The 26,987-nt window shown below is 46.6% G+C and overlaps 1 protein-coding gene across 1 annotated transcript in view; it reads right to left on the minus strand.

The window, feature by feature from the left end:
- The window catches only part of NXN (nucleoredoxin), a 34,482-nt gene extending 27,366 nt beyond the window's left edge, over positions 1-7,116 (minus strand). Inside the window, exons 1-5 of the mRNA XM_024211283.1 lie at positions 7,042-7,116; positions 6,539-6,656; positions 4,324-4,457; positions 3,791-3,891; positions 2,848-2,954 (exon numbers count right to left, since the gene is read on the minus strand). Coding sequence (XP_024067051.1) covers positions 2,848-2,954; positions 3,791-3,891; positions 4,324-4,457; positions 6,539-6,656; positions 7,042-7,116 — 535 coding nt within the window. The remainder of the gene's footprint in view (positions 1-2,847; positions 2,955-3,790; positions 3,892-4,323; positions 4,458-6,538; positions 6,657-7,041) is intronic.
- Between the last annotated feature and the right edge of the window lie 19,871 nt (positions 7,117-26,987).

A 26,987-nucleotide genomic window follows, 5' to 3' on the forward strand; every position in this document is an offset into this window, starting at 1 on the left:
TTATTCTAAGATGACTGGCAAGAAAATCTGGGTTTTTACAAAATCTGTTAGTTATGGATTTGTGATGATCAGAAGCAAAGTTCTGTGTCCCATGGATAAGCTAAATGAAGCATTTGCAGCAGTTTTTATTTTGTTTTTAAAGGAAAAAAGCAATTGGACCGGCTATCCCATCTGTTGCGACTAGCAGGGTTTTTGCTTTCCTGAGTCCAGAACGGGACACATTTCCCTACAATAACTTTAAAATTGTTCCTGGGCAGGAAGAGAGAGACTGCTTTGTTTGCTTCTCGCGAAATGCTCTCAGACACCACGGTGATGGGCAACCTTATAAACCTAGATAGATGGACAGACCAATTTTTAAGGAAAGCAGCATCTCCCATAATTACTGCCAATCCAAAGGAGATTTGAGGGGATCAATGGGGATTTCTACCAATCCAAAACCTCTCTCTAAATAAAAATTAGTAAGAGAAAATCCCCATTTGTTCATAAAATTCATCGCTGCTCCTTGTTCTGTAGGAGGAGTGAACTGAAGGAGGCAATTCACATGAAACTTGGGAATGGTGTGCACAATGGGGAATTATTTCTGAATAGCCACAATGCAAGAAATGAATAAAGCTCAAGATAAATAGTGCTGGATGCCCAAGCAAGTTAATATAGGTGGGAATGGTTCACCCTCCTGACTCCACACTAGGAGAAAGGCATTCAGGGAAACCCAAATAAAAGCCCAGTAACTCAGTATTTGTATTTACATTTTCCCCTGGCTTCCTCAGTGCCAAAGGGAGCCAGTTACGGGAGCAAAATAACAAGAGATCTGGTCATCTCGCTGAATTCCTCCACTTAGGAACTGGAAGAGTTTGAGAAAACAAGATCTTGTGTTATTTCAGCTCTGCGAATGGGCTCCTGAGGCATTCAAAGACTTGTGAAACAAACACAAACACTACCGGGGCACATGCCTGGTACCCGCCGTCTGAGAAAGGGCCATACCAGGCTTTCCCTCTTGTGGAATGAAGAGGGACAAGGCAGGGCTGCTAAGGGTTATACTGACAGGTTTCTCGCTGGCCCCTACAGAGTTCTAAAACAGGGAGGAATGACAAACTAAGGAGAATCAGAGAGAGCAAACACAGAGCTCCTCAGCACTACCGGGAGCAATGCAGCATTGTCAGAGTTTTATGTGAAACAGAGGGAATGTCAAGGGGGCGTTCAAAGAGTAAAATGGAAACACTGCAGCAAATATAGCTAGGGAGATCAGTGACAAATAACATGGGTTTTAAACTATACCAGAGGTCTGGAAAACAAGACAAACCCAGAAAAGCCAATAATAAGGCAGCAGAGTAATAAACTATTGGTAGTTGCAGCAGTAGTTCCTTCACATCCACATTTGACAAGGAGGATTTTAACACCACATCCCTCCAGGATGCGCTTGTGTTTACTAAGGAGGATAAGCTGGAGGACAGACTGAGGTAACAGAATGGGAGGCAATAATTTGGCCAGGACACTGGGAGAAGTACGTTACAGGTCAAGGATGAAACAGTTAAACCACTCAACTATTATCTCGATCCTGGAGAAGTAACAAACGACTAAAAGTCCAGGGATGGTATAGTCCCAAAGCGTCTGCAAAGGATAAGCTAACAGCTACAGGCAAGATTCTGCCTCGGTATGTATGCAGAGCTCCAAAGAGGGGCAGTTTATAATGTATGGTTCATGGACATGTTTGGAAACGTGAAGGCCAGCATAGATTTGGAAAAGGCAGGCCAGACCAGACAGAGCTGATTATTTTGTTAAAGGGAATAACTGTTGGTGCAGATGCAAAGAGCCAATTATTTACTCTCCCTGATTTTCAGAACGCTTTGGATAGCGTTGACGTGACAGTCAGGGTTAGGTAAATTACATTTACACCCACTTTATGACCCATGGATGCTGCCACAGTGGTGTAAAGGGGACTTAGTGTAACAGAGTCAGGCCTTGCGAGACCCTGCGTAAGGGCAGGCCCGTAGCTGCACCTCGGACCACCCTTGGCAACTCCGTTCCCTTCGTGGTGTTTGCATCTCTCAGATACTTGCAAGCTGTCATCATACAACTTCCCCTGAGCCATCACTTACCCAAATTATCCTTAGTTCTTTTCATCTCCCATCATAAATCAATCCCTTCAGTCCCCTACTCACAGGGAGGAAACATGCATAAATACTGAAAACTTCCCTGCTAGCTAATGGCCCCATTTATCCTTCCCCGTCCTACACCCACTAGGCGAGAGATCAATGCTGTCCTTTGTTTACTGCAGGGTCAGTGCATTACATCAGTTGCATTTAGAGCTCCTGTGAGTGCATAAAGTCTTTGGAACACCTTGAAAAACATACACACTCACTCCCCCTGCCTCAGCAGCCAAGGCCTGGGTAATTCTGGAACTGACACCCGGAAGAGCAGAAGCAAAGCCATGGTTTACATCAAACATGCAAATCTCATGTCACTAACACAAACCAGACACCATCTTCCTCACTCTCCACAGAGAACAATGGCCTGAGTTCCTATTACATAGAAGAGCAAGAAAACAACGATGAAACATTAAAGAAAAGCAAAACAAATAAATAAATCAATTAGGGATAAAACATCCAAGCCTGGAAAGCTCCAAGTTTCCAGGAGGAATTATTAGGTTGCTTTTGAAGTCCCGTTTTGGCTAATGGGCTGGCAGGTTACGGTAGGAACGTTAGTCTGCAGAGAAGAGAGCTCTGCCGGAGGCCCTTTGTTTTGCTGTTTTTTTGTTTTATTTAAACAAGAGCAGACATTTAAGAACAAAGTTAAATGGGAGGAGTGGGCAGGAGTGATTTTCATGCCAGGCTTGGGGGCGTTTCCTACCTTGGATGCCATAGAGCCGGTTGAGGCGCGATCTTCTGGCTTCGTCAGCGTATGGCACGGCTAGCCAGGGCATCTCGCTGAAATACTGCTTGAAAGAGTCCTCTGACCTAGGCAATGGAAATGGAGGTCAGATAAATGAACCCTCATTACCGTCCTTCTGCAGCCCTTTTTCCTGTTTAACCCTTTGCCCATACGCAGCCCAGCAGACGCCTGACACTTCCCCAGGGCCCAGAGTGGGGCAGACCTGTACGTGGGGCAGGCCAAGTCGCACCCACCCAGGGCGAGACCGCATTGATTTTAAAGCCGGCACCAAAGAAGGAGTTTGCAGCAAGTTTCAAGAAGAGATTTAAAATCTCCTCAATTCTGACAGCTGCTGTTCAAGGGCCCCGCAGTCCTCGGGCTTGTATCCAGGGCACGCAGGAACCTCAAAGCAAAACGTCGAGCCCACCTCAAGGGTTGTGGGCTTGTTCTTGACTCCACCCCTGCCCTGACTAATCCATCTTTCCCCTGGCTCCTTCAATCTCTCCCCAGAGCCAGCAGGGTGAAGGTATCTGGCCACTGCGGAATCAGAGCCATCTTATGCTACCAGGTTGGGGTGCAGGGTCCTTATTATCTGGAACAGCCCTGTCCAGCCCTGCCTCCCTCCCACCCCACACCTAGAGCCCGGTCTCTTGTGTATCCAACAGCACTCCAAGGGAGAGGCCCGATTGGGTTCTCTCTTTAAAGCAGGTGCTGTATCCATTAATACTTGGAGTTTCTTCCACCCCGCGGGCACATATCAAACAGCTGAATGTACCACAAAACCGGACTTCTAGTAACTCCCAGCTCTCTCCTTGCTTTGGGGCGTGAGTTTCTCCAGTCTGGCCTGCAGACGTGCCTTGCCCCTCCAGCCCCTGCACCACGGCACAGCACAGAGCTCTCCAAAGCAAACAGCAGACGTTACCTGTCTGCGCTAACGAAGACAATCTCAAATTTCTGCCCCGCCTCCTTGATTTTCCGGTAGGACTCCACCAAGACCCTCGTGAGGCTTCGGCAGGGGGGGCACTGGAAAAACACAGAGGAGCACATAGCATCTGGACACCAGGGACAAAGCTCTCACTGAAGTCAATGGGCCCGATTCACTCCACAGCTTCCCTCAGCAGGGGGAACAGGGAGCCCCATGAGGCCCCCATGATCTCTGCTTTCCCAGGGGGCCTAGAGGCAGTCTCGCAGTCTGTAAAGTGGCTGGGCCTGCTGGACAGGGGGCACTGACTCAGAAAGTCACCAGTGCAACCTCCGCCAGCTACCTGGAAGGGGAAGGGGAATTTCACCTCAGGCACAGCTGCCCCTGCAAAAGTGACTCTGGCAGTCCAGCCAGCGCAGGGTGTGGTTATCTAACGTGAGGAGCTGCAGTCAGGGCTCAGCCTTCTCACAGAGCTGCCATTCACCTCCAACCCCTTCCATTTACTCTGCGATGGAGAGGTGCCAGCTACTCACCCAGTGCGCAGAGAAATAGACCCCCACGTGAGAGCCCTCCAGGGCGGTGCTGTCCAGCGACTGGCCGTTGTTTCTGAGCAGAGGCCCTGCAACAACTTCGCTGAAGGGTTTTGGTCCCCAGGGGAACTCCAGCCCTAGGGGAGTTTGGGATGGGCAAGGGGAGAAGGCAGAGAGAAGAAGTGTGAGAGCCACATCTAGCATTTACACTTTAAATGGCTTTACTGAGGCCCTCCCCGCTTCTCCAAAGGCATCTCGGCAGGCAATCGTGCAACAGACAGGAGCGGAGAGTCCTCTTAATCCATCTGCACTGATGTCTCTCCATGTAGACCTCCTGTGCCCCCTTCCACCCAGATACTGGGCCACATCCCCCCGGGGGGATCGGCACCAAACGTTAATCAACACATTTGTTCTGAAGGGAAAACCACGCTCTGAACCCCCCCCCCCCCGAGGAACACAGAGGAGAGCCACCCTACAAAGGGCCATATTCTCTGCCCCCCAATCCCAGGCAATCAGGCTTTCCACGGGGGGGGGGGGGGGTGTCCTTCAGAGATTCACACCCCCCTCCCAGGGTTCAGCCACTACTGGGGTCTCAGGGATGAAGTCGTTTATGCAGCCCCGGGTTTGTCCCCCTCCTCCCCACAATGGAGTGCTCACCCAGCGGACCTGTGCAGCTACAAATCTACTTGCTACCCTCGTACCTCCGTCCCCAGCCCCCTTACGCAGGACACCCCAGAGGAGCCGTGCTTTGTATCATGCAGAGGGTCCACATGTCCTACGTAGGCTCTCGGTATCCTCTTCCCTCCTCCCCCCACAACCCCACACAGCACAGCTGCACCGCTTTCTACTCTGGTTAGGACCCTCAGTGCCCACAGAGGGGCAGGATCTGATCCTTAGGGATCCCTGTGCCTTCTAAGCCGCAAAGCGTGTCTGCGTGCATTCACCCAGTCTCGAGATGTCAGAATGCTCTCTGGGAACAATGTAAATAGTCCTGCTTTGGGCGGGCGGGTCATTGCTGCTGTCTGCTTCATTCTTCCCTTTTCAATGAGTTTGGCAGAGCTCTGCAGGGTCGGGTTCTCTCTGCTCCTGGCTGGGGGTGCAGGCCATGTACTCTGACTATTCATCTTTTAGAGAACAGGTCAATCTGCCCATCCCGCTCCTCACAGCCATTCTGCTTCCTGAACAGCTACCATTTGTAAACCATTGAGAAGCAGCTGATGTAGCCTCGGTTACTGCAGCTCAACTCCCACCTCGGTCTTTGTCTTTTAGGAACAGCAGCCGGCTTCCTTAAAGCTGTCACCGTTTTCATTTCCCTCGCACAGGGCTGCTTTGTCCCTAGCTTTAAGGCTGGATAATGGACACACAGGTTTCCTTGCCCACCTGAAAAAAGCGTCTATATATTCTGACTATTCCTGCTGCCAAGTCCCAGAATAAGCAGCCTGTAAATTCAGCCAGAGCTAAAGAAACATTACCAGATGGCTTAGACCACAAATTATACTTAGCCTGTCATGCTGCACAGCTCCCGCCCCCTGCGTTACACCTAGGGGCTTGTTTTCGGGATCTGTCATTCCCGCACTGGGGAAATGACAACCGCATGGAATGCGGAGGCACATATGCTGAAGGGTCAAAGGCGGGCAGGCAGGTGCCCCGCTTTCATTTTGTGTAGGGACCACAAATATGTGCAGCAATGTTTGTTTGTTTTCATCACTTGCCGATTCAGAGAAGGCGAGGTCTGGTATAAACATGCCGCATGGCATGATTTAGAAAAGAAAACTGTAGCTTCTTTTAGGCACCATCTGTAAGTACCAAGGGAACTGTTCTGTCACAGACTGTGTGGTGTTACTAATATTCGCACCACTCACTAGATGAGAGCAGCACAGATCTTAAGTTATGAAAAAGGTGGGTCCTCAGTTTGTCCGCCTATGTCCCCTCAGTGAAATGCTTACTGCAGCGTTTCATTTCATCTAACTTTTTCCTCATTTGCACTTCAGACAGCAAACCCAGAAGGGATGCCTTTGTTCGTTAAAAAATGAAACCCTAACTCTAATGGGAACAATGCAGGGAATTTCATGCTGAAAATAATCCAGTGCTTTGATGAGGTAAGTCTGATGATCTTCATTTGTTTCCATTTTTTGCTTCCAGGCACACTTTAGAAAGGGAGCTAAAAGAGAAGCAGATTGTCAGCCGTCATATGGGTGTGCAGTGCTCCAGGTCTTACCTTCGGGGTCATCCCGGATCACCAACAAGCCGTTTCTGCACACAACCTTCCCCGTGGAAGCATCTATAAATATCAGTGATGGAATGTTGGAGACTCTGTATTTGTTCCATAGTTTTAGCTGTAAAAGAGAGCGGGAGGGAGAAGAAGAGGTAAACTCTAAGCAGCTTGACCATTAATACTTTTGAGCAGCAGCACCTTACAGGCCAGCGATCAGAAAGAAGCAGAAGACGACAGAGCGGCGGTTTGCAGCAGAGCATCCAAAGGTCTCACACAGGAACCCAGCTACTGCTAGCCTGGTGACCTCAAAAGAAAATGGCATCGTGTTGACCGGAACTTCCTTGTATCACTCGGTTGGTGCCCAGGGCTGGGAGCTAAGTCTGCATTCTACTCCCAGCTCTGCCACGCACTTGCTATGTGACCTGGGACACACGAGTTAATCTCTCAGTGCCTCTGCTTCCCCCCTTATGGAGCACTTTGAGATCTCTGACTGGAAGGCACTGTACGTGGGATATGCTACCAACACCACTACGAGGCAATCCTGTTTCAGCTGCTTCCTTCACTCCCAGCTCATCATTCATTACACTAATCTCCAGTCCATGCCCAAGACATGTTCACACTGAAAACATGGCTGACATCCAGAAATGTGGAGCGATGATTCTGCCTAGACCCTGCTGCGTTTTGGCCATCTTGATTAGTAGACTAGAGCTCCCCGCACAACTTAACTTCATCCAACGCCAATAACTGAAACACACCTGGGGTCACACACTTCTCGTCTGGCATCATATTTCTGCACGTACAGATAAATAAATTCTGAGTTCTAAAAAACACCAGCTCTAGAAGGAAGTATAGAAAGAGGAAGATAGCTGCTGGCAAGGCATAACCTGCAGGTGTACATGAGGCTTGGGAAGCCTTCTGTAACCACTCCAATGCATTTTCAACCGTAACTAAAAGCCAGGAAAGGCTGTGGTCTGAGGAGCTGATCTCAGAGCTTCGAGTACCTAAAACATTCCAATCTGAGCAGTTCACTTACATTTTTCCAAGGCACTTCAACCTAAACAGCCCGGTGATGAATTATCAACCTCTTAAATGCAATCAGATCACAACACAGAACCAGAGAGGACAGAGGGGAGGGGAGGGAAGGAAATGAATCATTAGTTTCCCACATCATCAAATAATGTGCTGCAAACTCTCCCTGGCGCCATAGATATTTATGACATTCATTTGGGCCAGTGGAGAACAAAAAACCACAATGGAAGAACAGCAGAATGGAGCCTCAATGTTAATAAAACTCACAATTCCACTACTTCTGATACTTTATGCTCAGTTATTTTGCAATGCAAACTAATGGATCCAGAATAAACCTCAAAGCACATGCTTCTGTATTCTGATCCATCTTATTCTTTTATTCATATCAGAGTAATACTCACAAGTCTCAGTTGAAACTGGGCCCCCATTGTGTTAAGCAGTGTATGATGGAGATGCTAAAGACTCTGTATTGTGCTAAGAGACAGTCCCAGCCCTGAAGAGTTTACAGTCTAGCGGACAAGACAGATGAAGGGTGTGGGAAAAGGATGCAACCTCCAGCCAGAGTGAACTGGGTGATCTAGCTTTTTATATGCTTAAAGACACTCAAGCTAAGGGTGCGAGTCAGAGAGACATTTAGGTTTTAATGCCAGTATCTAAATCACTCTTCTGGAACTTGTTCCTGGGCAAAAATCTGTATTCTGTCGAGGTTACTGTGTTTTGAGAGACTTGACAAGGCTATCAAAATTTATCCTACCTGAAACTTGTTTGATGATTAAAGTCCTCTAGGTCACAAATATCTAAAAAAGGTGCATATACAGATTCATAATGATTTTTTTTTAAATCTCCATTTATTAGGACCTACAGAAAACAATGCCTTGTGCTGCCCCTGCTAGCACCAGTTTCCTAACACACACTATTCCCAGGGCTAAGCTGGCATCACTGATGATACTGATGCACAAGCTAAATGGATTTGGCCACAAAAGCTGCAAAGACTTTGCTAAATGTAAATCAGCCGTGTTAAATTGAGTTTGGTTCAAAACACAGAAAGTAAATCCAAGTTTGCAAAGTTTAAAGGGATCTTTACAAGGATCACATGTTTTTCAAGCATCTATTTAAAAGGGTGTTGCAAACAATAAAGAGGTTACAGAAAGTAACTGGAGAGCTCTCTGTAAATAGCTGCTCACATTTTACTCTATTTTATCATGTCTTTGCCATATTCAACAGACTCCCCTCAAGGCCCTACAGTATGCTGTGGCAGCTTTCCTTTTTGGGGGAACGGTGGTAGCAGTTTCTACATTATGCCCAACCAACAGTGCTCCTAACTCAGCAATTTATAATCAACAGGGTTTATATGTCCTGCACATCTGTGGGTGCTGTATAAAAAACCAAAGGTATCACTGCAGATCAACCCGAGGTTCTGGGGCCGCCCAGGCTACAAGGCCAAAGGGGGAAGAAGGGATTGAGCTTGGGACTCAAACTCAGGTCACTGTTACGATTGAGCTGGATCCGGTGGTAATGCCCAGCACTGTTATGCACAAATCTCAAGCAAAATAAGAAAAATCAGTCACAATGGCTGACTTTCCTGTTGAATCCACAAAGAGCTGTGACTATCACATAGCTTCAACTCAAAATCATCCATCAGTCCCTGGTCCACTCCAAACATCTGTGAACCTCATCAAAGCTGGGCGGTGCTAAGACCCAGCTGTAAAAGAAACTGAAACCTGGTAAATTTCACACCCTGTTCAGTGTGGGCTGAGAACATTTTGCACAGCAATGCAGCAGCCTGTGAAGTTTAAACAGCTCAGATTGGTGAAGAACTCTGTGGTGATAATAATAAATAAATCCCTTGACAAACAGCTATGTAAGTCCAGACTATTAGTTGGGCTATAATTTAAATGCAGCATGAGACACGGATGAACAAACAAGACAATTGCATTTAAGAACACCGGAATGTGCTGTCATATAAACCCAGTTATGAAAGGCTTGAATAGCAAATTAGTGGTCTCCAAGCACTAGCCGTATTAATGTGGATGTCTGTATTAGAAAGTACATGAATGCGCTGTTCAAAGTCTGAGCAGTCTGATTTGATGATTCTCCTGTGCATTGGGAAAGCTGATTGGAAATGAAAAACTCATGCACTGAAGGATGATTGCCAAGATTTACCACCATTCCCATGGCAATGAGCTCTTTCAATCATGCTCTGCTTTCCAAAGCAGATCAGACACTTCTAAGAGAAAGACGAATGGCTCATTTTACGGCAAGTCTGATCCAAAAGTACATAACCTTGATAGGAAACTGGGTTTTTTCATTTACTGCTTATTTCTGTCATTCAAATTCCCTCGGATTCTCTCCTCTCCACTCGAAGAACGGGATAGATTTCCCCCCCTTTGTACAAAGAAGAATATTCTGTGTTTTGTTAAGAGTTGAAAGGGAACAGTAGCCTCAGTAAGTGCCAGACAGCCTCAGCTTTTAACCTTACAACTACCCAAACTTATAAACAGCCATTTGGTGGTTGGAAACTTTCGTTGTTAAAATCATAGTGAAACATCTGGAAATACAAAGACAGCAAAGAGATTCCATCAGTACTGAGATACTACAGAGGTGGATGGGCACTACAGAAAAACCGAGGACTGATCAGCATTTGATATAGAACAGTAACATAGATTGAGAGATGTAAGACCAGAAGAGCTCACTGTGATCACCTAGTCTGATTTCCTGCATAACATGGACCAGAGTATTTTACCCAGTGATTCCTGCATCAAGCCCATATCTTATGGCTGAGCTAGAGCTCTAAGAAATACTTTCAATCCTGATTTAAAGAGGTCAGTGATGGGAGAATGCACCACATCCCTTGGAAAATTGCTCCAATGGTTAATTAACCTCATAGTGAAGTATCTGGAATTTTAATTTGTGCAGCCTTTCGACAATACCTGTCATACAAAAATGAAGCCGACAGAGATGACAGGTCCCCAGCATGTCATACTCTGTCTTGAAGCTGCTTGGCTGAAGACAGAACATGGAGTGCTGTGATCCTGTAGCATCAGCAGGCCACACAGCTGTATTAAAGGCGAGAATGGCCGCAACACGTTTCATGTTATGGAAATTCCCTCTTAGATCCAAGCAAGTCACCAATGTGGCCTGAAACTGAAGGGAAGATCCAGACTTGAAGCCGTTTGCACGCGCCTGTGCAAAGTGAAAGAACAGAGCTTGGCGAAGTCCTAGCCACTAGCTGACTGTCTCTACAAGGCTGTTAACGTGGCACAAGCAGACTCCAATTACTGGCAAAGGGTCTCCTCTGGCCCGCTGACACGGGAAGTTGGCTAAATTTATTCTGAGCAATTTGGCATTTGTGATCCACACAGTAAGGCAAATGAAAGAGAAAGAAAAGGCAGTAACAGTACAAGTAGGTGAACAATCGCCCCTGAAAGGACCGTGTATTGTGCTAGGCATGGTGGATGGAAAGCCAAATGTGAGCTCATCAGAAACCACAGGAAGATCAGAGGATGCTGCAGGAGAACGCTGCCTCAGCAACTTTTAAATGCAGCTTTTCCTGTCTGGAGGAGAATGACACTGAAATAACATGCTTCTTGCTCGGAGGATTTGATCATGCATTTAAAGAGGGGATTCTTTGCTACACTTCCCAACAGCTGTTGCAAATCTGCAGGATCAAGCCAAACCTAACACAGATGTGGAATTAATCTAGACTTTTCAGCCTGAAATCAGCTGATCCTTTCAGACTGCTCCTCACTCCCGATTCACACTGTACTCCTGGTAAGTTAAATAGTCTACTCCGCACAGAAAGCCAGTTGGAATAGGAGCTGCGGAAGCATTCTCTTCTGGAGACTCCACTGACATAGTTTATACAGAAATATACCTGTTACCAATGTTCCCTCTAATTTTTTCATCCATGTGCATAATGAATTTTATTATATGCATAAATATGGAGGTGATGTGTGGCGGGGGTAGGGTCGAGGGGTTCAGAGAGTGGGAGGGGACTCAGGGCTGGAGTACAGGGGGGGTGAGGACTCGGGGGTTGGGCCGGGGATGAGGGGTTTGGGGTCCGGGAGGGGGCTCAGGGCTAGGGCAGAGAGTTGGGGTATGGGGGAGGGGGTCAGGGCTCTGGCTGGGAGTGCAGGCTCTGGGGCAGGGCTGGGGATGAGGGGTTTGGGATGTGGAAGGGGGCTCAGAGCTGGGGCATAGGGTTGGGATGTGGGGGGTGAGGGTTCTGGGGTGGGGCCAGGGATGAGGGGTTCAGGGAGCGGGAGGGGGCTCAAGGCTGAGGTGCGGGGGGGTGAGGGCTCTAGCTGGGGCCGGGGATGAGTGGTTTGGGGTGCAGGCTGCCCCAGGGCTGCGGTGGGGAGAGAGAACTCCCCCCAGCCCTCTCTCGCCGCAGCAGCCCGAGCCCAGGGGAGAGGTGCCTCTCCCTGGCAGTGGCAGAACCTGGGCTGGGACCCGGGGAGAGGCACCTCTCCCCACCTGTGCGGCCCTAGATAGCTTAGAGGGAACTTAGCCTAGTACCTTGTACAGGTGCTTAACAGAACAGTTCTGGTGGAAAACCGAGTTACCGGTTATGTAATCTGATCCATAACACAAAGTCATCAATAGATTTAATTGGCAGGAGCTCGGAAATCAGGACCTGAGTTCAAATCCTGACTCACGGTTTGACTTTACATACAAATCACTGAACGTTTCAGAGCCTCAGTCCCCATCTGTCAAACAGAACGAACATTGCGGAGTGATATACTTCATTAACTATTGTTGGTAAGGTGACTGGAGATCCTCAGACTAGAGGCATTATGGGAGGGCAAAGTATTGCTATTGGTTGCTATGCTACTGCAGTCACTAATCTTTTGCTCATTTGTTTCCTCCATCTTGGTGAGCTGGAAATGGACCAGCATGAAGTACATGGGAGAACCTTGGGAGTTGGACACAAAAATCAGATCACAGGTGTTAAACTAAACACCCACACAGCAGGAAACTTCTCTGTTCTAAAGCACATAACAGCCAGGGGACAGGTTATAAACCTACTGTGCTACAGACTGAATAAAACCGACTGGATTGGGGCTCAAGGAGAAAGAGGACTCTCATTCTCCCCAGTGGCATGCTAGTAGGAATGGGAATCTCCCCCTCCACTAACAGCTGCAGGGTGCTATTTTTGGTCATGCCGACTGACTTCTCAGCCCTGGTATCTGCGTAGGATGCATTAACTCACTAGTGCAAACTCTGGGCGGGGATGGTTACCACTGACAAAGATAACATGAAACTGCTTTCAGTGCATGCAGAACCCCAAGCATGGGATTTGTTCCCACTGGAACTTGGTTAGCGGCAGCCCACTATAGCAACTGGTGTCCATAATAAGGGTGTCTTCACTGTCACGTTAGCTGAGTGAAACTGTGCTAGATTCCACTCCTCAAACCGTATTAGGATAAAAACTTTTGCCGGTCTTCATCCAAGTTAGATGAATGCTCTGAGAGGCACTTGCCCAAGCAATATCATCATATTTACTGCAACCCAGGCTTCTGCCCTAACCCTGGGAAATTCAAGCAGACAAAGTTAATTTAAAAACTCAAGAGCAGATCTGTCAACAATAATGAGAATGTGTTCCCAATATGGAGTGCTGCTGCTTTCCATTAAATGAAAAGCAATGCAACATTTCCTTCAAATTCTCCTTTGGAGGCAGTGCCTTCAGAGTCTTGTTAATTTCCTCTGAAGGCCCCTTAAAAGATCCTGTTTTCCACCACCCTGACAACTGGACATACTTCAGTGCAGCTGGGTTTAGGTTTCTTCTTTGGGGAAGTCAGTATATTGATAGTAGTTTCTAGTGAGCAGATAAATTAATTTGGTACTTGGAGATTGCGGGTGGAGCAGTTAAAAATTCCTCTAAATTCCTCTTACAGAGAAGTGATACTGTAAATTAAAAATTAAAATAAAACATTTCCCCCCTAGGAGCACAGTTATACTGATAAATCTTAGAATTGTTTAAAGGCACGTTGTCTGTTAGTTTAATCCCCACAATCAGCGGGGGAGTCGTGGTTTACAGAACCTAACAGGGAAAAGTTTTTCTGTTTGGATTTAAACTGCTCCCTGCAACATCTACAATCCAAACACAGCAGCAATGAGTGATTATCAGGAAGTGAAACTGACCAGTGTAGGCTCATTGTCCAACATGACTGACTTCAAGAAGTAAAGCAAGAGCATTATAATTGGCAAACCTGTTTCAGCACGAGACCGGAAACAGGGAATGGGAGAAACTTGTAATCCACCTTCCCCCTCCCACAACAGAAAACGACTGGGGAGGGGATTCATAAGTCATAAACTACAGGTTGAGAATTGCTGGGGTGGGACTTCTTGCCAGCAATGCAATCCAAGTTTAGTTCTTCACTAGGACACTAACAACAAATCCAATCCTCTCTTCCTCCACTCTCCTGCGTATGCTATTTGGACAGGGATCATCATTTCTCTCTCCAGTGGAAGACAGACAGACTGACATGAGCTCAATTCCTGTTGGTCTCTCATTACAGGGCCATCAGCTGAAATATTGAGAGGTCTGTTTGAGAAACGTACAGGTATTGCTCTGCTGGAAAAATTACTATGGCTCCGGGAGCTGGAGAAGACAGGCTGGCTCCAACTCTGTCCTGTGGATTGGTTCCAGGATGTCGAGACATCCTCAATTGTTCATGACACTTCATTCTCAGTCAGTGCAGTGAGATGAATGCCCTCCCCACGGCCTCACTCACTCCTAATGCTAACTCGCAGCTTGTACATTGTGCCCTAATGGATTTACAAGTGCGAGGGGGCCACCCGGATGTTGCACGCAGCAGTGGGGCGCTGCAGGACAACGGAGCATGCCCTTGCCCTGTCAATTCAAATCCAGTTCATGCCTGTCCTTCCAATTCAAGCTTAGCTCAGAAGGGAAGGACTTCTCCAACTGCCTTCACAACTCTCCACTATCTCCTTGTGTGGCTGAACCTCCTTAATCCAAATAGAATGGGGGGCATGACATTTCTCTAGGTAGAAAGGGGGACTTTTCAAGGCAAATTATGCCTGCTGGAGGACTGAGTTTGGAAGGATAGAGAGCTGAATATGTGGGTTTGGATACATTATTTTTTACTGTGTTGCTAGTTATTTCTCTCTGAAAAACAATGAAAAACAATTGCAAAAAAAAAAAAAGTACAAGAGATAGAGATTTCCTCCTAGAGCATTAATAAACAGAGGAGGAGGCATTTGCACCTGTAAAGTGCAATATACAAGATCAATGAAAACGATTTGTAGATTCCAAGGCCAGAAGGGAATAGTGTGATCATATAGTCTGACCTCCTGTATAGCACGGGCCACAGAACCTCCCCAAAATAATTCCTAGAGCAGATCTTTTAGAAAAACATCCAATCTTGATTTTAAACTCGTCAGTTATGGTGGATCCACCACAGGTCTTGGTAATTAATTATCTTCACTGCTAAAAACTATGTCTTATTTGCACTCTGAATTCGTGTAGCTTCAACTTCCAACCACTGGATTGTGTTAGACCTTTTTCTGCTAAACTAAAAAGCCCATTATTAAATATTTGTTCCCTGTGCAGGTACTTACATACTGTGATCAAGTCACCCCTTAACCTTCTCTTTGTTAAACTAAATATATTGAGCTCTTTTAGTCTCTATAAGGCATGTTATCAAATCCTTTAAATCACTTTTGTGGCTCTTCTCTGAATCCTCTCCAATTTATCAACTTCCTTCTTGAATTGTGGACACCAGAACTGGACACAGTATTCCAGCAACAGTCACACCAGTGCCAAATACAGAGGTAAAATAACCTCTCTACTCCCGCTCAAGATTCCCTTTTATGCATCCAAGGATCGCATTAACCCTTGTGACCATCGCATTGCATTGGGAGCTCATGTTCAGCTGATTATCCACCACAATCCCCAAATCTTTTTCAGTCACTGCTCCCCAGGATAGAGTCCCCCATCCTCCAAGTATGGCCTAGTGTCATACTTTTGCATTTAGCCATATTAAAAACGCACACCAGTTACTTACACTTAAGCAAGCGATCCAGATCGCTCTGTATCAGTGACTTGTCCTCTTCATTATCAGCCACTCCCCTAATTTCTGTGTCATCTGCAAACTTGACCAGTGATGATTTCATGTTTTCTTCCAGGTCATTGATAAAAATGTTAAATGGAATAGGGCTGAGAACTGATCCCTGCAGGACCCCACTAGAAATACACCTGATGAGGAGTCATTTGATGATGATCAAGATGTTCCTGTTGCTGTGTGTGTATTGGGCACTGAGCAGCCAAAGGTACCATCTGTGTGGCATGGTGGTTCTCTCCCTACCCCTCCACCCCCAACCCTTGAGAAGACACAGGCCAGCTGAAATCAACATTGTAAACTGTCTCTTCTTCCACACTGGAATTACAATCAAATAATGCATGCCTCAGCAGCTCTTGCAGGGAGCTTCCTTTCCAGCACCATGTTCCAGTATCAGACTTTGTTCCACCAATGTGGGTTTGTCAGCTAAAAAACCCCAAACGAAATAAATAAAAAAGCCCCCACTGCTATTTGTATTGTCTCCTTTGGCCTACCTCTGATTCTGCTCCCTAGTCCCATCAGCATCCCTGCAAATGTGATTCATAAGTCAACTGGCAATGCAGCTGCTGGATGGCGAGCGTGCAGGGAGCAGGGGCGGCTCCAGGCACCAATCGCGTGCCTGGGGCGGCAAGCCGCGGGGGGTGGCCTGCCGGTCGCCGTGAGGGTGGCAGTCAGGCTGTCTTCGGCGGCATGCCTGCGGGAGGTCCGCCAGTCCCGCGGTTTCGGCGGCAATTCAGCAGTGGGTACACCGAAGGCGGGGGACCAGCGGACCTCCAGCAGGCATGCCGCGGAATCCGCATTACCATCACACCTCCCGCAGGCATGCCGCCAAAAGCCACCTGACTGCCGTGCTTGGGGCGGCAAAATACATAGAGCCGCCCCTGGCAGGGAGTCACAGAAGACTCATGTGTCTGCCTGCAAGTTTGCACCCAGAATATTGTTCATTTTGTGATTGACAAACAAAACAACTATTTAAAGATCAAAGGTGGAAGAGAACAATTAGTGTAGGCTTTTCTAGTTGATCTCCTGAGCTAGTGCAGGGTTGTTCCCTATACCTTTTTTAGTGGTTTGTGCAGTCTAGTTTTAAATGTCCTCAAGTGACAAGCCTTGGACCACCACAATCTCAGTCATCTTCCATCCTTCCACCACAATCTCACTGTCAAGTCATTTCCTTTGATGTTCCACCTAAAATTCTCTTTTTAAATCATCCCATTGCCAAAAATCATTCAGGTCACCGACTCAGGCCTTGTCCACGCTGTGATTTCAAACACTGCACGTCCTTAGGATAGATGTGAGTTACACTGGTGCAGTTCATCCCAATTTGGAACGCTGCCTGGTGCAAATCACGCTGCCCTCATGTAAACCCTGTCCATACTAGGAGTATCTACCAACGTAGCTACAGGGGTGGCAGGAATCCCAGTGTAAACTATTACACACATTGAATCTATTTCCCCATGATAAGTATCCTCACACCTTCTTGTCAAACTGTCTGAAATGGGCCATCTTGATTATCACTACAAAAGTTTTTTTTCTCCTGCTGATAATAGCTCATCTTAATTAATTAGCCTCTTAGCGTGGGTAAGGCAACCCCCACCTTTTCATGTTCTCTGTATGTGTATATATCTCCTTACTATATGTTCCATTCTATGCATCCGATGAAGTGGGCTGTAGCCCACAAATAAATGTGTTAGTCTCTAAGGTGCCACAAGTACTCCTGTTCTTTTTAGTGTAAAATAGGTTCATCCTAGCTAGAGCCAGATTCAAATATCTTTCTCCCTTCCAGCATACTTAATCCCATTAACACTCCATCCTCAACCACCGCATGGTTCCATCCTGACCTCCTGTTACCCTGCTCCCCTCCCCCCACCAGGCAGCAGTACAAGCCATTTACATTGCCAATTAAGCCACCCCAATTACCTCGCTTTACAATTTCCTGCACTAACAACCAAGCCAATCAGAGCACTTTATTTGAGGGCAGAGCAGTGCATGGCCACCAGGCTTTGGCAGACACTCCAGAGCGCGAGCATGAGCTGCCTCCTTTTCGCAGGATACAAATTGCACAGGCTGACAGACTGGATTTCCTACAGCCCACGGCTGACATGAAAACATCCAATTTGTTGAGCAGAGCTTGGAGCGACTGAACAGTGGTTCACATGATCTACGGAGAGTGAAAGCCTCAGGGCTAAAAATGGAGGGCAAAGGAGGCCTGGTTTGTTTTACGTTTTCAACTTGTAAAGAGAATTCAGGGCTGGTGAAAGGCGCTGTACCCAGAACAAGTACAGTGCAGGCAGCACCAATGCAAGCTTCCCTCATGCTGCCCCACCAACTCCGACCTATGGGGATCATTTCACACAGGCCACATTCAACAGCCATTCGATAGCAATGGGTCAACCTTTTCCTAGAGTCAAGACACTGGACTAGGACCCAGGCACCCTGGGTTCAATCTCTGGCTCTGCCAAAGACGTCCAGAGAGACTCTAGGCAAATCACACTCCATCTCAGGTCCTGCTCTATAAAATGGGGATAATCCTTCCTTTCTTCCATCCTTTGTCTCTCTTGTCTATTTAGATGATAAGTTCCTCAGGGCAGGGACTGTTTCACTAAGGCTTGGTCTACACTTACCCCCCAAGTCGAAGTAAGGTACGCAAATTCAGCTACGTGAATAACGTAGCTGAATTCGACATACCTTACTTCGAACTTACCGCGGTTCAGACGCGGTCCACACGCGGCAGGCAGGCTCCCCGTCGACTCCGCGGTACTCCTCTCGTTGAGCTGGAGCACCGCAGTCGACGGCGAGCACTTCCTGGTTCGATTTATCGCGTCCAGACCAGACGCAATAAATCGAACCCGGAACTTCGATTGCCAGCCGTCGAACTACCCGGTAAGTGTAGACCAGCCCTAAGTGTTTGTGCAGTCACTACGGGGCATGATCTCAGGGTCTGCGTAGAAGACCCTACTATAATACAAAACAATATCAGCAATACAGACCTGTGCTTCAAACACAGACAGAGAGGTGGACAAAGAGTCACTCGGCTTTGTCTTGGGCATGAATTAAAAAGAAAAGTTACATGTTTACACCAATGTAATTGATCAAAGACGTCAGTTCAGACTCTACTTAGGAAAAAAAACATGATTTTGTTCATGCTGAAAATACCAGCAGGCTGCACCTGTTTCCTACCAGTTCCTAGGAATTTCCACTTGCTGTATGGTCCATGAAACCTAGAATGGCTGCATGCTCCAGAAGCAATGGATTTACTGATTCCACGGTACATGAGGAAAGCAAGAAGTTATATATACAGTGTAAGATTATTCAGCAACTTTACACCTTACTAATCTTCTAAGTGTATGGATGATAATTTGGTCAGTGAAAAGTTTATGGGAGAACCTATGATGGGCCTATTAATTTGGTTGCCCTCAGAGAGTGTCCATACATTGTGGAGACAAAAAGACACCACAGAGGTCAGCTGCACTCGCTAATCCACATGAGCTAAGCAAAGCTCTCCAAATAGTGGGTGAGAGTCAGAGACTGGAGAACAGAAAGAAAGAAGAACTTTTAAAACTGGGTAAATAAATCACATATCCAGATACTAGAATACACACTTCACTACAGACTGTACATTTCTAGGACGGGCATTCTTCCATCACAATCAGATTTGACAAGCTTAATAATAATGTTTTGCATTTATATTGTGCCTTTTACCCAAAGATCTCATGATGTTTTACACTCCCTTGCTTAAGCATCACAACCCTTCTGTGAACTAATTAAGCATTCCCTCTTCACAGATGGGTAAACTGAGGTATACGGATGCAGTGACAGCAGGGCCGGCTTTAGCAGGTGCGGGGCCCCACGCCGGGACGCGAATTGTCTTGCTCCCCCCTGCCCCAACTCCGCCCCCTCCCTGCCCCATTGGATCCCTCCCCAAATCCCCGCCCTGGCCCCGCCTCTTCCCCCAGCACGCCGCATTCCTCCTCCTCACCCCTCCCTCCCAGGCTTGCGCTGATCAGCTGTATGGCGGCGCAAGCGCTGGAGGGAGGGGGGAGAAGCAGGACGCGGCTTTTTTTTTTCTTTTTTTTTTCTCCCCCGGCAGCCCCGGACGTTGCGGGGCCCTCTTAGGCGCGGGGCCCCATTCTGGGGAATCGGCTGAATCGGCTTAAAAAGCCGGTCCTGAGTGACAGTCACACAGCAAGTCAGTGGCAAAGTTGGAGACAGAAGCTATGTGGTCCCTAAGTCACCCTGCTTAACCCACCTGACCACAATCTTCAAAAAAAAAAAAAAAAATTTAAAAAAAGTAAGATGGGGAAAGTATCAGAGATTCTGAGTCACTAGCTTGAACTATTATCCCATGTTTTCTGTGATGTTGTCACTACCACAATTTCACATTGGCATGGGCATAACTAGAGACAGGGCAGTACATGGGAAGGGGAAGAATAAATGTGTCAAGTCAGATTTCCAGATGTCCACCCAAGTCCAGCCAAAAGACACCGCGATATTTCAGTCCTCCGGGCTTCATTTGGTCACTAAAATACAATTTTCCTAAACAAATAAATCACCATCAGAAAAGCAACTTGGGTAAAAACCTCAAACTTGGATGGTGCCTGAAGTTTGCATTTCCACCACACTCAGCGTGAGCGTTTAAAGCAGCCTTTGCTAACCCAACAGCAATAAACTAGTCAAGATGATGAGACTCTCCTCACAAGATGAAAACTCAAGGTCAGCAGAGGAAATGTGGTATTTGAGTATAAATTACGGGCTTGGGTGTCAGTCCTGAACATGTTTCATGGTGGAGGCATTAGCTGCTCACAACTTCCTACTCTCCTCTCAGTTCATCACTTGTTCCCATCCCCCAGGGAGAGTACACTTTGCTTTTCTGCATGGCCAGCTCTCAGCTCGGCACACCTGCAGCTCCAGAACACTGGCGTGGAAAAGGAGTCAAGTTACAATGGGGGACACAAATTCTTCTCCCTGGAAAGGGGAAAGAAGTGAGTGGAAAGAAGGCACCGACCATGGCACGCACACACCTGCGCAGAGTTTGAGTGGCTCTGGTAGTAAGTGGGCAAACAGCGGATATTTCCAAAAGACCGTGCTAGCTGAACCAGGCAGCAACAGCTGTCACGAGTTAATGATGGCCAATTCCTCCCACTGAATTAAATTTTTTGGGGGGGGAAGGTTGTTTAGCTCTTTGGGAATGGCCCCTCCTTTGTGCAGAGCCTAGCACATTATGGGCAATGCTGGGAACAAAGAGAATAAATAATATTGCAGATGGTGCAGGTCAGTGGAACGTGGAGCCTTTTATGTCCCAGTCATTGGTTCAAATTTTGCTCAGGGCAATGGTGGCCAACTCACGTTCTCATCCAATGGCTGGTGGTTCACAGTGGAAAGCTGGCTGTATCACAAGAACCACCACTACAATTGCCATTGATTGGTATCTTTGTTGGCAGTGTTGGCAGAGATCAAAGACTGAAGCAGAACAAGGACTGAATTCTCTCCCCCACCTCTAGAGACGGGACAGCTGCAGGAGAGACACATTGCCAGGGAAGCTTGCATGTGGTTGCCCCAGCAGCACCTGTTCTGGGGATAAAGAGGAACTTCAGTCTCCAGGACTGTCAGATAGGCCCTTTTCCACCAGCACCCTTGTGAAATGCTCTGATCCATATGAACAAAGAGGATTAACATTCACCGGTTAATGATATGGGGCTGTGGGATATATTTCGCATTTGAACGTGGCTGTAACCTCTCTATTGTTTCCCTATCAGAAGCTGGGAAAGCAGAAAGCCACACAGCACAGGGAAATAAAAAGCAGCAAGAACAGAACGTGTTTAGCTGGTGGGAGGAGAGGATACAGGGGAAAGAAATACAAGACAGATGGGAAAGGGCATCAAACGTGGGCCCTATAAGTTATGCCCCCAAATGACTAGTTTGGAGTAAGAAACAGCTATATAAACACAAATGTAATAAGAAAAAATAATAATTTATCCATCTCTCTATGGGGAAGGGATATTTTTCCATATGTTCATAGGAAAGGGTAGGGGTGGGGTGGTGATTTGGGATGCCGAATATAGAGTAAGAGTCTCCCAAGGTCTGAAGTCTCATCTGTCATTCTTAATAGGCCAGCTGCCAAAATGACCTTCCATTGCAGCATGGGTTTCCTATCTGCAAAGTCTGCTTTTGCGGCTGCCACTGGCTTGCAGGCGGCCAGCATCCAGCACAGATAGCGATCTCTGGGTCCAGGCCTCACAAGCCCAAGTCATTAAGAAACAAACAAAAATGTTTTAAGCATGAGCTTTCACCAGGGCTCCCACCAAACACAAAGGCCTCCAAAATCCACAGGGAAGCTGGGATTGTTTTCAGTGCACACAATGAGGTATTACTGTGGGTTTGTTTTTGTTTTTAGCAGCCAATCCAGAAAGAGAACTTTAAACAATCAGATCAGAAAAGCTCTCAGGGAGAAAGCAATGCCATGCTTGGTAGTCCTTTAATGAATCCAAGGCTGGCTAGGACGTCAGGGATGTTCCCTGGAGCTTCCCAGCAGCAGCAGGGGTTGAGGGATCTTTCCAGGACATTCAGACAACCAGCATGGAAGTTATTCCACAGGACCAAACCTCCATGACAGTAGCCTGCCTTGTGTGCAAATGCGGTCTACAAATGTACAATGTGACGGGGATGCTAAAATGCACAGTCAGAAAATATTGCAGAACTATCAAAAATTAAAAACTGCCCGAACATGCAAAACCAGCTCCTGAGCAACCCTCTGGTATCAAACAGGCATGGACTTGTGGAGCCCCAGCACTCCTACAATAATACTGCAACAAGCACCTTCCATCTTGAGGATCTCAAAGCACCTGTACAGATATGAAAGAATTAAACCTCACAGCCCCTTTGAGAGTCAGCTGTTGTTCTCATTTTCCAGGTTAGCCAAGTCAGGAACAGACAAGGGACACACTGCCTCCAAACGCCACATGGTGAGTCAGTGACAGAGCTAGGAATAGAGAACCCAGCTGTCTGAATCCCATCCTTCCTCCCACAGCCCAAGCACACTGGAGCAACTCTACAATGGCAAGGAGGGACAGAAAATATGTCATTTTCAATGTTCCAAGGGGTTAAATGATACAAGTGATTTACTCCTTAACACACCCTGGCCAAAGCATATACAGAATTAACCAAATCCATCTGTTCTTAAGCACTCTCTGGTGAGCTCTGGACCCTCAACTGGCAGCACTACCATCCCAGCCGATCCCCTCTGTGCTCCTGGAGAGGTTTACAGTAACACACAGGGCCGCAGCTGCTCAAGTTGTTCAAATACGCAGAGTGCGCATGGGCTGGGGAATTCTTTTTCTGAGCCATTAAAATCCATTTCCATAAACATCTCACCACTGAAATGGCTTCAGGCGGAGCTGTAAAGGACGCCCTTTGCAGAGCTGACTCTAGGCCTCAAATTCTCTTGCTGTTAATGGACGTTGCAACCACAACTGAACCCCAGTGACGGTGGTGGTCAGTGCTGCTGCGAGTTCCCGTGTAGAGGAATCCTTGTCAGGCTAACCGCTAACCAGGAAGCATGATGGATGACTTCATGGGCCAAGACTGCCTGGAAAATACTTTCCTTTCCCATATCACCGCCTCCTTCCCCACTTCTCAGAGGAGTCAGCAGGGCAGCAATGGTGGGCCATGGAAAATAATGGGAGAAATCTGCACCTTACGGTCTAATGATCTGAATAAGGCCCAACAAGCTGCAAATTCTTACGAGTGAGGGAATTAACCATTGGAACAGCTTGCCTAGGGCCATGATAGATTCACCATCACTGGCAAATTTTAAATAAAAGGACTGGATTTTTTCCAAAAGATGGGTTTTAGTTAAAACAAGAATTAGTTCAGGGAAGTCCTATGGCCTGTGTTATGTAGGAGGTCAGCCTAGATCAGTGACTACTGGACCCCTTTCAGGAATCTGATTTGTCTTACGTACCCCCAAGTTTCACCTCGCTTAAAAATGACTTGCTTACAAAATCAGACAAAAAAAATACACAAGTGTCACAGCACTGAAAAATTGCTGACTTCCTCATTTTTACCATATAATTATAAAATAAATCATTTGGAATATAAATATTGTACTTTCATTTCAGTGTATAGTATATAGAGCAGTATAAACATGTCACTGTCTGTGTGAAATTTTAGTTTGTACTGACTTCACTAGTGCTTTTTATGTAGCCTGTTGTAAAACTAGGCAAATATCTAGATGAGTTGATGTACCCCCTGGAAGACCTCCACGTAGCCCCAGAGTTACACGTACCCCTGCTTGAGAACCACTGGCCTTGATTATCACAATGGTCCCTTCTGCCTTACAATCTATACATACACTGATTATTTCAGAAAGCTGCATGCAAAACTACTTCCCTTTTCTTTTTCATCCTGTGTCCAAAAGCAAAACTCAATCCCTTTTCCAAAGAGGCTGGAGCCCAGAGACTCAAAGCTGACAAAAGACAAGTCAATGATGTCTAAATACAAAAATATCACCATACGTCTAGCACTAGCAATTAATCAAAGCCATATGTTAAGAAACCAGTCCAGATTAACGTCAAATACAGTCTAGATTTAATGTTTACACCTGAACAGCGAATGCATGTACACAAGGGACTAGATTCATCGTTTATTTTGTAGACAGCATGTCTCATAAAACGCTCCCCTAAAACTCTTTACAGAATTAACTACAATTACCTAGAAAGGGAGCGGCATAGGACAATGGAGTAGAGCTGTTTTCAGCTGAGCTCTGAAAGGAGATGGAGAATTGATGAGGCAGACAAATAGTAGGAGACTGAACAAAATGGAGTTATAGAGAAAAAGGCTCTTGCAAAAAGGATGCCACAGCTGTCCTGATGGGAGAGAGAGGAAGCCAGTGCTACATGAGCAGACAAGGGGACCAGAAACAAGGTCCGTGGGGTGAAGAGGTTTATAACAGAGACATACAACGCAAACCAGGGTCCATTAAACGAATGAGAAAAGCATTTGGTGGGTACCAGATGAAAGCTGAGCCACTGCAGAGACCTTGGGGCAGCTCAGGCAAAGGCTCAACTTTTGAAAATACCTGGAGGGCCAGGGGCAGAGCTGAGAAAATCTGGTCCTGCAAAGCCCGAGCTGCCCAAGGCCCACAACTCCAGACAGCAGCTACAAACAGGAGAAGCCACAGCACATGAGGGAGCAATTTTATCTTCTCTATTTTAAGCCTAAGCAGCACGTTTTACAAGCTCGGAACCAATTAAAAAGAAAAAACTGGACAGCTATTAATCAGCAACAAGGTCAGACCCTTTAGCGATATCCTGACGTCACCCTTGGAAGTCACAATATATCTCCTGGAGGGGCGAGTCCATCTGTGGGAGTTTATCATGCAGGGTGGAGTCAGTTAATCCGACAACAGGAAAAGCAAGAACTGATCCTGCAACATGAATGATTCCAAGTGAGCAGAGACTTGCTGTGGCCCTGTAGTTTACATGGAACCTCAGAGCAGTGCAGAGACAGTGGCAGCAATTTGTACTGAATGAGACACTCATTCCAATAACTGATGACAACACAAACCCCATAGGGCCATTCAAAATGTCAGATAAGATGCACTCTGCATTCATTACCTCTTTTTAGGCTCCTAGCCAGCTGGAAGAGGTGGCTCAGAGGCTGCAGCACCAGGATTGAAATTCCCTGGAACCACAGGTTCAAATCTCACTACAGTCAATTCCATCCTTCTGAAGTAGAGCCCAGTGCAACTTTCTGCTGGGATGTCAGGTTGAAAAGATGCCTTGTCTGTTCTGTGGGGATCCGGAAGATTTTGTACAAGATTAACAGTTGGTCACATGTTCTTGCCCAAAACTTCTCCTCACACTGCTGAGGTGGCCACATTTCAATTGTTGCTGTGTGAACAGAGTTTGTCAAGTGTTTTGGGATGATGAACATCACTCTAAAACATAGTTATTAAAACTGGGCCCTGACAACTGATCCACAGAGAGAGGAAAATAATGTGGTTTTAGAATCTTAAACAGGGAAATGCAAGAATGGTAAGGGGGGACACCATTACTGAAAATACTAGAAAACAGGGCAAGAGGTTTTTCAGGGTTTTACTTGATTTTGCAACATACCAGGAGAATGCTAGTTCCCCGTTGTGGTGACAAGGACTGCAGGTACAGGATGCTTTCAAAGTATCAGGGAATGGAAACATGTCCACACTACAAGGGGAAAATCCCCTAGAGCTTGCAAAATCACTTATTCTGTATATAGATATAGAATCTTTAGTCTCTGCTCTTATCAACTGTTTGAGATACATGCACAGAGACAAGTAAGGGGAGCTAGAAGTCCACATTCAACCCTCTGAGCTCATAGCTGACTGGCTACAGTGGTGACAAAGCAATCTCCTTCTGTTTCAGAAGGGATTTGGAAGAAAAACTTCTGAATAACAGTGTTAATGTCACTCTCTTGTTCAGAATTGAGCATCAAAAGCTTCCTATTGACCCAATTCTGTGAAGCCCCGAGAGCCCTCCACTCTCACTGGACCCTTTGGTTGCTCTGTACCTCCCCCAGCATTGAGTTTCCTCAAGGGGACCAAAACACTATGAAATGTGAACTAGTGTCCTTCCTCACTAATTATGATGAGAGCTAAAGACATGATTTGAAGATCTCACTTAAGCCAAACTTCCCTTTAGACGGGAGTCTGGTAGACAACACTCATCTCCACTTTCCAACCCCAAAGGAGTGCTGCTTCCCAAACTGACCGAGGAAGTCTGAGCAAAGATTGGCAGAAAAGATTCCTCGGAGGTTGCCTGGAGTTTAGGGCTTTGGGTTTGTTTGTGGTTTCTAACTGCTTACACAAAATCCCTTAACATGCCGTAAGCAAACACAAATCTGAGGAATGAGATCTTTTAACACAATCACCACACACAGAGAGTGTGCAGAATACAAGTTTTGCTTCTTTCCCTTTTGGTATAAAGTACATGAAATTAAGATCTGGTCTACACTGGGAAACCAGGTCGGTATAACTATGCTGTTCAAAGGTGTGAAAATTATCCATACCTCTGAGCAACACAGTTAAACCAACCTAACACCCCTCCCCCCTCCCCATGTAGAGAGCCCTAGGTCAACCTAGCTACCACCCCCCCGGGAGACAGAGTACCTACACTGATGGAAGAATCCCACCCATCAGCATAGGCAGTGTCTTCACTGAAGCGCTACAGCTGCAGTGTTTTGAGCGTAGACAAGCCTAAATGTTTGTTAGAAAGCAAAGATCTGGGAATAAGATCTGCAGAAATTGAAATTGACTAATCAGCTTGAAACCAAAGCAGTTTTTTCCAAGGATCTGTTCTGGAAGCTCA

Source organism: Terrapene carolina, unplaced genomic scaffold (assembly GCF_002925995.2).
Source record: "Terrapene carolina triunguis isolate 2854851 unplaced genomic scaffold, T_m_triunguis-2.0 Scaffold231, whole genome shotgun sequence".
Lineage (NCBI taxonomy): Eukaryota > Metazoa > Chordata > Testudines > Emydidae > Terrapene > Terrapene triunguis.